A 13,836-nucleotide genomic window follows, 5' to 3' on the forward strand; every position below is an offset into this window, starting at 1 on the left:
AACATGCTCAAATGGCGCACAACTTCAGTTTTCTGTATGATAATTCTGCATTATTAAGTGATAAGAACAAGTAATCTGACGTCCTGTAATCATTATGAAGCTATAATTTGAGATACAATAAAAGATACAGTAAAAAAAAAAAGTTTTTGTACAGAGTATCGGTATCGGATCAGTATCGCCGATACCACCCTGAATTATACTTGGTATCGGGTCGGAAAGGAAATCAGTGGTATCGCACATCACTACTGAATGCCACTTACCCTAATCAGTAAGGGCGTATTTAGTTTAGTCCTGTGAATCATACATTAAAGTTTTCCTGAAAGTCGTTTATGTTGTAATATACATATATTAAATATAATATACAATCGTTTTCCAGAATTGCATTAAAGAATTATTGTATTTCCATTGTTGAATACTTGGAGGTACACCAGAAGCAACTGTACCAAACCTTTATTCTGACCTTATCGACACATATCGGCTTTTTTCATTCCCATCACTCATTTCCTATAATCATTTTAAAGGCATGCAAACCCTAACAAGAAATAATAAACACATACTGTATATATATTTCAAGTATGCTGTACATTTTTCTAGCGTGCATAAAGAAAATAAAAACTGAGTTTATAATTCATAATATATGACAGAAGCAGAAAACTGTATTTGACTATATTTTGACACAATACTGCAATACTGCAATTCACCACAATCTGCCAAATAAAGACCTAAAAAAAAGTGTATGAATAATCAAAGCAATATTGCAGATTATAAAACCCAGAAAACTCTGAATGATAACTGTTTTTGCTAAACAGCAAAAGAAACAGAAGATAAGGCTGCAAGCACTGATACAAGCCACAGGGTGGCGACAACAGCTGGAGGAGACCTGAAGACATGGGAAAAAAGCATATTATTATTATTATCATTATTATTATTATTATTATTATTATTATTACAAAAATAATCATTAATAATAATAGTTTACCTGTCTCGCTCTGCAACAGCTGTGGTAGTCTCCTGACCTACTGACATCCTGGATTGATAAAGGAGAGAAAATACTTTAAGTAAAATCTACTGACACGTGGTTTTATTCAAACCACACTCAACCCCAGTGGAGATGTGGAGAGCAATCCTCACATTTTAAAATCCTCTTTTTGCTACTTTTCACATCACTTAATTTTACATCATGGTTTCCAGAGTTTATAAAAGCTTTGATAAGCTGAGTATTCCCCAATTATTACTGTGTACTTACAGCAATAACAACCACTAAGTTATAACAGAGTAACAGACTGTTTCAGACACCAATATTTCCCTCTTTTGATTTATGGGGCTTAAGTATTTTAGTATATGCAACTAGAACTTTTTTTTTTCAAATACATAAAAAACATATTTATATATTTAATGTCACACTGAAAGATACATTTGTAGTTCCAAGTTTAATAGAAAAATATTTCACTTTAATTGAGAGAATATGAATCTTACCGTGAAAAGATGTAACAGTTGTGTGAGCTTTTCAGTCCCGACTGTTTCAAATCAATCTCAAGGTATTCGTCACCATCCGATGTAGTTTTTGTTTCCACTTGTTCCACAGTGAAAACTTCTGCTGGAGACAAGAGTATTTCATCCTGTTCTTGACCGCACACATAGTCTTTCAGGTTGACAAAGAAGCAAGAAGTGAGATGTAAAATAGTACTCTCATTGACATGTTTAGGTCTCTTTAGCTCTTCATAGTCTGAATAAGCTAAAGTGAAACTTGTAAATCTCACTGTGGAGCCTTTCTGTGGTTGGTTTTGACCATCTTGAAAAACATAAAAGTTCTTGCACTCCTTTGGCTTCAGCAGCCTCATGGAGTCCATCAGCAGGAAATGAAGAGACTTGAGGTTGAAGTGGTCTTCATAGATGCTAACATTTCCACCCATTGTCTCTATTGCTTTGTTCAGTGTTTGTATGAACGATTTATCCTCATTAACATAGACTGAAAGTGCAGCAGTATGCTCTTTTCGTCCTTGAGGGATCTGCTTTGAACACTCAATACTTTTATTCCACACTTTCTGAAATCCTTCACTGTTATTTAGTTCTTGTTTTAACACATCTGACTCAATGAACCTCTTCATGGCCTCTTCACGGCATCCATAGTACAGATCATCCACAACATTTGTGGTCTTTTGGACATCCAGTAGTCTTGTTTCCTTCGCGGTCACCTAATTGATATATCACATTTAAAAAGACATTTAAAAAGACATTTTTAAATGTATAATTTTTTAACCTTCTAATATTTGTTTGAATTACGATTCTTACTTTGTAACAGACAGCTATAAAAATTATTGCAGCAAGAAGCATTCTTCTTTTCTGCCCCATTTTTCTGCCTCTTCGTCTACAGACTGCAAGAAACCACTGCAGGATCAAATGCGGATAGAAAAAAGTTCTTTAACACTTTACACAGTCCAGAAACATGGAACTGACAAGATGTGAATGATCAATTATTTGTTTAGTTTCCTTTGAATATGACAACTTCAAAGTGTTAATGTTGAAAAGGCTGAAAGGCACATACCTGAAACAAGGAGAGTAAACTTGCCTTAGCACCTCACAAAAAAGGGTGCAACAAACTGCAGGGAAGCCACAAGCACAGCAGGCTCCAGGAAATTTGGAAAATATATATTATGCAGCAGTAAGTGTCATAGTAATCCAGAAGTTAATAAATTGCTTGTAACTGCATACGGTAAAGTTGGAACAGGATGTGAAACTCATGATCATGGGACTCATACCGAGAGCAACAGGAAACAAAACAGAGTGAAAGAGCGCTGAGACTGTAAGTGGGGTGTGAACATTACTGCCTTAGAGGGGGATGAAGTTAACTGTCACTGTTGCATGATAACATACTTTGCTTATGCAGACAGTGCGTGTTCAGCCCTTTAAAATAGTGAAGCCTGTGTGCTTCCAATTTGAGATGTACCGGACTGCGCTTTGGGTGGTGTCGTGTGGATCTACCACATATATGTGCTTAATAAATAATTGTTGTTGACCGGACCTGCTCTGAGTATTTGTTGTTTATTCTCAGCCCATCATAAAAGAATCGGGACAGAAATGAAATACATTATCTTACTATGCAGTTCTTTAGTCTTTCCTGTGTTAGGAAGTAACTTCTCACTGGAATACCTGATATCCAGTCATCCTGCTTTATCCACTGAGTTCCTGTAACCTTGTTCAGATTTGTTTTATAACCAGAGAAATCGCCACAGCGCTGTGAAAAAGTATCTTCCCTTTCCTGAGTTTTTCTTCTGTGTGTGTGTGTCTTTTTCTCACACTTACATGTTTCAGATCATCAAATAACTTTTAACAATTCTGTTTTCAAGGATTCAAGGAAGCTTTATTGTCATTCTCATCGCATGTTTACATGAGATGGAACGAAATTACATACCCACAGTCCCGGTTTTCCATAAAAACAACAGAATGACAGGTAATAAAATAGTACCAAATAGTAATAAATAATACAGATAAGTAATAGAATAATACAAATAAGTAAAGTGCAACAACCTGAGTAACAGTATAAAGTATAGAAGTGTAGGTATAAGTATTTTAGCAGCAAAGTATCTGTAGTGATTACACCACAGTAGCAGTTTCTTGTCCATTATGTATTGAGACGTCTCACAGCTTCTGGAATGAAGCCGTTTCTCAGTCTGGGGGTTTTGCATTTAATGGTGGTTTTGTTTTGAAACAATGATTCCATATAAAAGAAAAGAAAAGCAAAGTTAACCAGCCTACTGTGTAAAAAAGGTTATTGCTCCCTAAAGCTAATAACTGGTTGTGACACCCCTGGCAGCAAGAGCTGCACACAAGCATTTGGCAATGAGGCCTTCACATCTTTATGGATGAATTTTATCCCACTCTTTTTTGCAAAATTGTTTTAATTCAGTCACATTTGACAATTTCAAATCATGAACAGACTTTTTAGGACGTTCCAAAGTGTCTCGGCTTATTTCAAGTCCAGATATTGACTTGGCCACTCCAAACCCTGTTTTGATGAGCCATTCAGAGATGGACTTGCTAGTATGTTTCCAATCATTGCACTGCTGCATAACCTGAGCTCTTGAACGTCAGGGCATAAACTGATGGCCGGTCATGCTTCTTCAGAATTTTTTGGTAGAGAGCAGAATTCATTCATCCATCAAGTCGTGCAGGTCCTGCATCCTGACACAAGGATGGATGAATCCATTGTTTTATATCCAATTCTGACCCTAGCATCCAAATGTTGCACCAGAAATCAAGATTTGTTAGAGCAGGCAATGTTTTTCAATTCAATTCAATTTTATACAGCGCCGAATCACAACAACAGCCACCTCAAGATGATTTATATTGTAAGTTAGACCCTACAATAATACATACAGACAAAATCCCAACAATCATATGACCCCTATGATTAAGCACTTTGGCGACAGTGGGAAGGAAAAACTCCCTTTTTAACAGGAAGAAACCTCCAGCAGAACCAGTCTCAGGGAGGGGCAGCCATCTACCGCGACTGGATGGGGTCAGAGAAGGAAGACAGGACAAAGTCATGCTGTGGAAGAGAGCCAGAGATTGTAAAATACTACCCAATCTACTTATTGTTGCCTTCCTATCAGCTGGAGACAGTCTGGCTATTCTCATCTGACCTCAAAACACTTTCACTCAGAGAACCGCTGCTCACTGGGTTACACAGTTTTGTGCAGGAAAATCCCAGCAGACCAGCACTATCTGCAATATTCAGACCACGTTCAGTCACTTAGACTTTATCAGGTTGTTTTCACAATGACTACATATCTAAATGCTTTGAGTTGGTGCCATGTGATTGGATGATTAGACATTTGTGTTAACAAGCTAAGTATATCTAATAAAGTGGCCATAATGGCTTTGTTTGCCTTATGGTGATGGATACATAAAACCCAGTATTTCCCACCACAAACAACGCTTACCTTTTAGAGAGGACTACATGTTTTTGTGCACTTAAGTGCAGCCTCACCCAAGGCCACTTCAGAAGAACCTACATCCATGTTTTTGGACACAGACAAGCCTCGGCAGCAGATCCCAACCCTTCCAACCACTGTACCACCACAGCAGCCAGGCGGACTGGTATCTTTTCATACAAAGACAAGACAAAGGGGATTTCTGAAATTCCAAATTATTTGGTTTTTATTTGAAAGGTGTATAAAGGTAAATCAAACTCAGAGTGCATGTAATGTAATGTAAAAGAATAAAAGCAGCAATCCCGCAGTAATTTAAAAATACAATAATTCCCTGATCTGAGTTTTGAACAACAAAGAAAAAAAAAAAACAGCTTTCAGTGGCTTTCACTTCATTCCCTTTTTGAAGAGGAAAAAAAGTCTGTGAATTTGGAATCATGTGGAATCAGTGAGGTAGAGAAACCCGAAGTTAATGTGCTGATAAAAAACAGGCTAAAATAATTCAGCAAAATGCACAAAAACACACATCATTGATATTATTTCCCAAATTTAACCACTTTTCATAGTTTAAAAAAAAAAAGAAAGATTGTTGAGGTGACCCAACAAGTGCTAAATCAATGAGTCTAAATGTGCAAATCGATCCCTTTTGTGCAGCGGAGAGTTTTCTTATCGTCACAGTAAATCCTCTTTAACAAACAGCCTCCTGTGCTGTTTGTAGTCAGACTGGACTGTTGCATTGAGGATGGGGGTGTTGGTGAACTCCACAGTGCACGCTTTAGAGCCGCAGAGAGCCCCTTCAAGCTCCAGGACGGTCACATTGTTTGGTGCAGCTGTACTGAGGATGTTAGCAGGGACAAAAAGTGTCATCTGAGGCCCTCGAGTCGGCCAGTAACGTCCTACATTAAAGCCGTTTATCCAGATCTGTCCCTGAAAAACACAAAATCACAAAGACAAGCTACTTAGCCCATTTTTCATCAAAATAAAATTAAATAATTAACAAAAATTAAAAATATCTTGTGTATCTATCTAGATGTCAAAGGTCTAATACACCACCTGGTCCTAAAAAAATTGTACACAATAATTTCATTTACCAGGATGCAACTAAAAATGAATATTCAGTCTGTATACAGTCACATAAACACATGTACTTTGAGGTCAAACTGTCACCTTCTATCCAGCAGACCCTCTAAAACCAAAAATATTAAATGCATAAGAACATTCAGCAGAGAAAAGCAAAACCTGTCTTTTGACAAGTTAGCACCAGTGCGTGCTATAAAACATGTCACATGCCTTTCTCCAACTGCTCAGCTTGATGTAGGTGTCCTGAGGGAGGTCTGGGATGCCGTCGGGTATCACGAAGCTTCCCCCATAGAAAGCTGGAGGGGAGAGATCAGCTGGCTGAGGTGGATCAAAAAGTGCAGGCTCTTTTTCTCCGAGGAGGCCCTTCATGACTGCTTCATCAATACTGAGACTGTACATGGTCCAGTCGGTGAGAAGGTCCGCCCCCAGGGTCAGATTAGACACCAAGCCCTGTGATAAGAGAAGAGAAGATCTCACGGGACTGTTTTTTTAAACAGCTAACAATAATAATAATAATAATAATAGATAAACAGAAAATAGTTTTGTTTGTGTGTCAATTATTATGTTTTATTATCTGATCTCTGATTGATGAAACTCTGAAGAACCAAAAAAAACCCTACATGAACCTCTGGACAATTTTTACAAAAGTGACCAAATTCCGCATGACCGTAGATCTGGGATACTTACACAAACACTAAAATGTCCAAAGGACAAACATCAGCACGACATGTTGTAGCACAGAAACAAACCTTAAAATCGTTGATCTGTTTTCCGTAGTTTACTCGGCCCATGTTCTCCACCAGTATGTCCACCTGACTTCGAGCCTTCCCGGTTACATTGATGCTTAAGACTTTATCCCTTTCAAGAATTCCTACAGCCAGCTTGAGAAGAAATAAGAAAAGATCTGTAAAAAAAATCCAGATTATAGCAGAAATAATCACATTTTCTTGATCAGTGCAAAGCAGTTTTTGGGGAAAAAGTGGAGATTATATCAAGTTTAAAAGCTTAACCTGTTTTGTTTACTAATCTATCTTATTATACTACCTGTAGTTTTAGACTTAAATGAAAATGTAAGAAAGATTAAGAACCACGAGGAGGTAACGGAAATGGCACTTTTAAAATATTATTTTCAAAATAATAATAACAAAAAACCCCACACCAAGTATCACATCTGAAAAAGATTTTAAAGGAAATTTGAGGGAAATCTAAACATCTGGAGCTCCTTTTTCTTTTCTTTTGAGATGAAGGAAGAAGAATCCAGATGGAAAAAAAATAAAACCTACTCAGTGAAAAAGGAGAGAATGATTTACAGGTCTAATAAACTAATATATATATATATATAAAGTTCAGTTAATAAACTGAACTAATAAAGACAAAATGACTTTATTAGTTCTACCTTAATTGTGGAATATATCTTTTTTATTTATCCTGCTGTTGTTTGGCAGTAAAGTGTGCCGTCCTTGTCGTGTCATTGTATGCGGTTGTACTTTGTGCTTATTGCAGATCAGTTCTTTTCAGTGTTTCATTTCTGTTTTCATCTTTTGTAACATATCCAGCTGCATCTTCAATGATTTTATTATGATTTTTCTTGTTTTATCAACAGCGGTTACTGCAAAAAAAATTATGGGTTTTGATGCAAAAGACATCGAAGTTTGTTAATGAATAAATAAGTGACTTACTAAACATGAACACAGGAGCCTAATCAAAAAAAACAAGACAACAACTTAATGAAAGCAAAAGTTGTGTAAGTTGAATGATGCATACGTTTGGCTTCCACCGAAATATTTAAGAACAACAGCTAGTCTAAACTTGAACTGACTGAGCGAACTGTGATAAAGTCTGGCTTCATATGAAGAAGAACCTCCACCTAACATCTGATACTCACCCCGTCCACTGACACGTATGCTCTGTCATGGACCCCATTCAGTGGAGATGACAGTGGAGTTGGTGTGGTGCAGTCCATGGGCAGGATGGTCCTATAGAGCATAAAACCAAAAGCCTAGAGGAGCATAAGAGACTCGTTAATGACAGTACAAAGTTATTATTGCTGATAAAACGGGAAAAACGGAACAATTACTGGTACCTGATTCAAGTCGATGAAAGTCTGAGGATGGATGCTTCTGACAGGGCCAGAGAGGGACAGTACGTCTAGGGCATCCGACACGGTCTGGAGCTGCAGGTGGCACAAGGTCAAACTTTAATCTTTAATTTTCATCAGTCCATAAGCTTCATTATCCATTTTTTAATAAAGCAATGTGAAAATCATTATTAAAGTGCTAAAAAAGTAGCTGTTTGTCAGAGATTTACAGTTAACAAACAGTCAGGTGAATAAACAACACTGAGACACTTGAGATAGTTAACGTGCTGCACGGGTGAATCTCAGACAGAGCGACACCACGAACTGCAGCATTCGTTTATTTTTATAGGTTACATCGTCAATATACAAATATAATCACATTTCCTGTTACGCAGGTCCTGATGCTGTCTGTGTGTAAGCTGTGTGTGTGTGTGTCAAGAAGTTCGTGTGTGTGCTAATAATGTCACAGGGTGAGCTTCCTGTTTCTGCAGAGTTGGTACATTGTGTCTGGTGAAATATGTGAACATAAGTATAACATAACATTTGAAGCATAATCCAATAAAACAGTAAAAACTCTATAACACTGTTTTAATGACTTTATTAAAGGTGATGAGTATCACCCACCTTCTTCATTGTTACGGCACCATACGCATACTTTGGAGTTGTTGGTGGTATCGGCCCTTCTGGTACCTTACTGTACTGTTGGAAAAATGCAAGTTTGTCAAAATGGCTTATACAAGAAAACCATACTCAAAAGAAACAATGAATTACTTATTGTAACTACAGTTAGCGTATGCTAATGAAATGCTGCCACAGTGTTTTATTACCTTCACAGATATTAGACACTGTAAAAGTAGAAGCTTACGCTTGTTCGTACCATTTTGATCACCTCTCGGATGGCAAAATATTTCTCTGTGAGGTCTCCGGCTTCTGTGAGCGGAGCATCGTAGTCATAGCTTGTAGGCTGTGCAGCGTATGGCATATTGGCCCCTGAGGGTATTAAGTGACAGTCAGACAAAAGGCAGTGTTTTGTCAGAAGTCATGTGAAACAATCATCATCTCAGCAGATCAGTTTGTCAAAGTGGACTCACCATTCCAGTATCCAAAGTTGGTTCCTCCTATGAACATGTACCTGTGTGAGGAGAAAGGAAGGTGAGTACCGGTATATAAGCTAAAATATGCACCTGCTGTATTTGCAAATGTAGAGCAATTAGCTAGTATCCAATTATTTTACATAGCAATGTGTATATTCTTACAATAATTTAGCCCATTTCAATCACTGTTTGCCATAGTTGCAAACTCAAGATGGAAATGTTCAAGTGTGGATTTAAGATCAGACTCATTATTAATCACACACTACACAGAGTAATAATGTTTTACAGATCTGCTTCTTTTCACCTGCTCCCTGTAGGTGTCACCTAAGAAGCTCATATGCCTCTTTGTTACCGTTATTCACAACTGTGTTGTCAAAGGAGATGTCTTTTTTTTTTTTATTGTAGAAGAAACATTTGGCTGAAACTTTTTGATCACACCACCCTGACACACTGTGGAAATGTAGAATGGTGTATAAACACAAGAGAATGAAAAAGGTAAATGAAGGAGAAATGCAAAGTGCATTATGGGATGGGGTGGTAGATCGGTACCAAAGATTTTTGTCACTTAAGCCTGTTGCAAGGTTGTTGCTAGGAACGTCTAATTTAATGTTTGTGTGGCAGTTGTAAAATTAAAACGATACAATACCAGTGCATAAATCATTTTAGCATGTTGCTAAGTGGCTGCTAAGCAACATGATGCTGCCATAATGTCTGATAGATAAGAACCTTCTATCATTTACCTGTGCACCATGTTTGGCCAATCACTGTATTAGGTGGCAGTTGTAGCAGTGGATTGATCCCTGGAGGCATCACTTCACCAATACATTTCTAGCTTTAGATGATACAGCCCTTCACTGTCTCTAACAAGCAGTCTCTGAGATCCATAAACTCACAAGTTGACGTTTGCTCCCATGAGCAGCATCTCGCTGAGGAACTTAGCCACTCGAGTGGGCGACACAACCGAGTGATGTGATCCCCAGTGGTCCAGCCATCCAGTGTAAAATTCAGAGTTCACCTGTGAATTAAAAACAACACCGTGAGCACCTAAAGAGAAAACGTACCATGCTGTGAGAACATTGTGAGGGCGACCCTTACCAAAGGCCCGTGAGGTTGAACTTGTCTCTGTGCTTTAAAGGCAGCAGTAACATTAGCACCTAGCAAAAGGAAGAGACAATAATAATCATGCATTTGTTTTTGCTACTTCCCTGTGAATGACTAATGAAATGTGACAAGGAGTCAGTGCAGAAAAAAAACAAGAAGTTTTCGGCTTAGAGTGTTCACCTCACTCTGCATTTTACCGTTGACAGATACCTACCCGGCCCAAAATCCACAGTGGCATAGAGGTCTTGTATTGAGCCACACTTGAGGTAGCCCAGCCCAGCCCCATCTGTAGTGAACAGCACCACCTCATCACCCAGGTAAGAGCGGAACAGCTTGGACAGGTGACGCATGTAGTTGTAGTCACAGGCAAAGTAACTGCCGTATTCATTCTCCACCTATCAAACAGGTATGTAATGATGATGTAAAACATAACAACAGCAGCTAAAGCAGGTACAAATCCAAACACCAGGAAAGTCCTGGACTCACCTGAACAGTGATGATCGGACCACCATTCTGATAGAGATACGGCTTTATCATAGGCAGCAACTTCCCCATCCATTTATCCACTGCTGCGATGTAGTCTGGAATACACAAATGACTCTGTTGCGAATTGTGCTGTATATACAATTTCTACTGGTTACATTACCATTTGCTTTTGTTTCTCACCTGAATCTGTAGAGCGCAGTACGATGTCCTTCTTTTTGAGAAGCCAGGCAGGCAGACCACCCTGGTTGGCAGAAATACACAAAAATAGATAACGTGAAATTTTAAATACACCATAAAGTCCAGTGAAACTTAAACAGCAGAAATATAACTTGCAATTCATACTAATATTAAGAAATTTTTGCTAAATGCATGTTTAAAGCTTTGAGGCATGGCATAGCATAGAAACTCCGTTTCTATTCGTTGCTAAAAAGACAATTACTATGGGGACCACAGAGTATGTATTGCAGTAGAGGTTAATTATGAGGCGTGATGGGTTTCTGGGAATGTTATGATGCTTTGCACCAAAGGTTGGGAAGCTTTGCAATTCGGTTCATCCAGAGGGAAATATAAAATTTTACAGCGGTGTTCCGGGTCCCGAGAGGATCAACTCAACACTTGAAATTTGTTACTTATCCTTTTATCCATCAATTATTCATCAACAGTTTCTGACCAAACATTTAAATAAAAAGAAAATCACTGCTATCTGATTCATAAATTTCTGCAGATTTCAGATGAAGATGATACTAAACTGCACAGTGCTTCTGTTATAACAGCATGACTTTGCAGCCTGGATGATGAACAGGCTTGACTGCCTTCCAGACTTCTCACCATCTAAAAGCATTTAGCTTTAGTAAACCAAAAATACTGCAAAGAAGACCCCCAGGGCTGTTGAGCAGCTAGATCTGATATGAAACAAGAGCAGGACAATAGTCCTCTCCCTAAAGTTGGTCACATCAGTTCCCACATGTTTAGAGACTGTAGTTAAAAGAACAAGGGATGCTACAGAGTGGTAAACATGGCCCATCCACAACCTTTTTGAGGCATATTGATAACCTTCAAATCCAAAATTACCTTTTTTGTGCTCAACTGTGAATAAAAACATCACCAAATCACTGCACTATCCGGTTGTTCAGTCTGACGTCACTAGCCGTGTCTGGACCTAAACTCCGCTGCAGGTCCAAATATCAAACGATCACTATGGCATTACTAAGAGTTGAAAAACTGTCTAAAGTCTTTCATCTTTAATAAAATGATCAGCGTTCTGCTCTACCAGGTGTAACAACTGAGTTTAACATCCAGGCATCCATGAAAACGGAATTTATGACATTTAACGAAGTTAGAAGTTAGCAGGAAGTTAGCTCGCTAGCTTCTATCTAAATACATATAGCATGTCCTGACTGCGGGGTTTTGGAAACAAATTAAAACGTACAGCTCTGTTATCACTTCCAGCATAAATGAAGACAGAAAACTAAACAGCAGTGACGTTTGTAGGGTTACTGAAGTTGGGCTAGCTGGTATATAATGATGTGCTACGTGACCGCTAGCGACACAGCTATGTTAGCATAATATAAACAAGCTAACTTTTTTTCCACTCGATAAAAGTTAACGTGAGTGTTCTCGGTGGTCAGGAACAAATGTAATCGCATGGCAGAATGCTGTAAAAGGACCAAACTTCAGCCAGGAGAACAACTGAGATAATCCATCCACAATACGAGGTTAGTCATTCATATACTGCTGCATGGGCTGGGCTGTAGTTACATCCTAAGGTTTTAAAAACTAAGCTTAAATAAATGATTAGTGGTAATAAAAGCCGAGGGAGGTCAACAGTGATCACTGACTGTTTTTTGAGATTAAATAGAAGAAAATACATAACATTAAACATGTTAACAACACAAAAGCCATATTAAACGCAGACTACTTTAGGCCCGGAAGTAGGATTCGTCACGTCATCACTTAACGACCGGATACACGGTGTCCCAGCTTTTTTGGAAACGACTGTGTAGATGACCAGGTAAGAAGCGGTTAAGGCTGATGGAGGGATCAGACTCTCCACATTATTAATAAAAGGCAAGTGCATGTTTTAAGTGTCCTGTAATAGTTTATTATAAAAACACAGTCAACAAACACTTTCACTCACCATGTCCCACTCTGCACATATGTACGGTCCTGGCCGGAGGATGACCAGCAAACCGATGTCCTGCGCCAGCTTAAGGAAATGCTCCAAATCTCTGTCTCCACTGAAGTTGTACAAGCCTGGAAGCGCTTCATGGTAGTTCCAGGGAACGTACCTGCAAAGTGACTGAAACGTCAGTGTCATCCAAACAAACAGGAAACCTGTCAGATGTGTTTGTGCTTTCATTAACATGAAGCTTTAAATCAAATCATACATCCTTAGTTCTATAACTATTTTGTCATGATTACGCCATAAATTAATTTGGATTCACCAACATGTAATCTATTTACAGTTTAGTTTATAGAGCATCATAGTGCTAAGATTATGTGTTTGTTTGCATCAACAGAGCAAAACTGCCACAGTTATTAACTTATAAGCTGAGTTCATTCGCTTCAGTTTCCACATCAGTCCCACAGATATGTGAAGATTACAGAGAGTGAGAGGAAGTAAGCCTACGTCTGGATGGCGTTCAGGCCTGCCATGTACATCTTGAGCAGCCGATCTTTCCAGTAGACTCTGGGTATCCTGTTATAATGGATACTTCCTGATATGTATTGAAACTTCTCCCCATCTTTACGGAAGCAGTCATGCTGGTAGTCCACAGTGAATGAAGGAGATTCCCCGAGCTGCAGACAGATCACAACACAACAGATTCACATCTGAATCTTTTTCCCCCTTTTTTTTTTTCCATATTTGTCACACTTAGATGTTTCATATCATTTTACAATTAGACATGGATAACCCAGCCACATACGAAATATTCATTTTAAATGATCATTTAATTTCTTAAGGGAAAAAAGTCATCTAAACCTACCTGGCGCTGTGTGAAAAAAGCTATTGCTCCCTAAACATAATAACTGGTTGGGCCAATCTTAGCACTAACAGCTATAATCA

General features: G+C 38.4%; 2 protein-coding genes across 2 annotated transcripts in view; both read right to left on the reverse strand.

Annotated features, from left to right (window-relative positions):
* Positions 1 to 434: 434 nt before the first annotated feature.
* LOC102210196 (GPI-linked NAD(P)(+)--arginine ADP-ribosyltransferase 1-like) lies at positions 435 to 2,765 on the reverse strand. Its single transcript, XM_005726812.1, has 5 exons — positions 2,546 to 2,765; positions 2,293 to 2,388; positions 1,477 to 2,195; positions 980 to 1,027; positions 435 to 880 (listed from the first exon to the last, which is right to left on the reverse strand). Exons 2-5 carry the CDS (start codon positions 2,350 to 2,352, stop codon positions 802 to 804), a joined length of 906 nt encoding a protein of 301 aa, XP_005726869.1. The 5' UTR covers positions 2,353 to 2,388; positions 2,546 to 2,765; the 3' UTR covers positions 435 to 801.
* A 2,504-nt stretch (positions 2,766 to 5,269) lies between these two features.
* Positions 5,270 to 13,836, reverse strand: part of glb1 (galactosidase, beta 1) — a 10,552-nt gene continuing 1,985 nt past the window's right edge. Inside the window, exons 2-16 of the mRNA XM_005726813.1 lie at positions 13,399 to 13,568; positions 12,907 to 13,057; positions 10,950 to 11,010; positions 10,770 to 10,864; positions 10,498 to 10,678; positions 10,278 to 10,336; positions 10,076 to 10,197; positions 9,180 to 9,220; positions 8,966 to 9,078; positions 8,713 to 8,787; positions 8,095 to 8,184; positions 7,897 to 8,010; positions 6,761 to 6,892; positions 6,222 to 6,461; positions 5,270 to 5,858 (exon numbers count right to left, since the gene is read on the reverse strand). Coding sequence (XP_005726870.1) covers positions 5,604 to 5,858; positions 6,222 to 6,461; positions 6,761 to 6,892; positions 7,897 to 8,010; positions 8,095 to 8,184; positions 8,713 to 8,787; positions 8,966 to 9,078; positions 9,180 to 9,220; positions 10,076 to 10,197; positions 10,278 to 10,336; positions 10,498 to 10,678; positions 10,770 to 10,864; positions 10,950 to 11,010; positions 12,907 to 13,057; positions 13,399 to 13,568 — 1,899 coding nt within the window. The 3' untranslated portion in view covers positions 5,270 to 5,603. The remainder of the gene's footprint in view (positions 5,859 to 6,221; positions 6,462 to 6,760; positions 6,893 to 7,896; positions 8,011 to 8,094; positions 8,185 to 8,712; positions 8,788 to 8,965; positions 9,079 to 9,179; positions 9,221 to 10,075; positions 10,198 to 10,277; positions 10,337 to 10,497; positions 10,679 to 10,769; positions 10,865 to 10,949; positions 11,011 to 12,906; positions 13,058 to 13,398; positions 13,569 to 13,836) is intronic.

The sequence above is a fragment of the Pundamilia nyererei genome, unplaced genomic scaffold (genome assembly GCF_000239375.1).
Source record: "Pundamilia nyererei isolate P.nyererei 1_Seehausen unplaced genomic scaffold, PunNye1.0 scaffold00022, whole genome shotgun sequence".
NCBI classification, from domain to species: Eukaryota; Metazoa; Chordata; class Actinopteri; order Cichliformes; family Cichlidae; genus Pundamilia; species Pundamilia nyererei.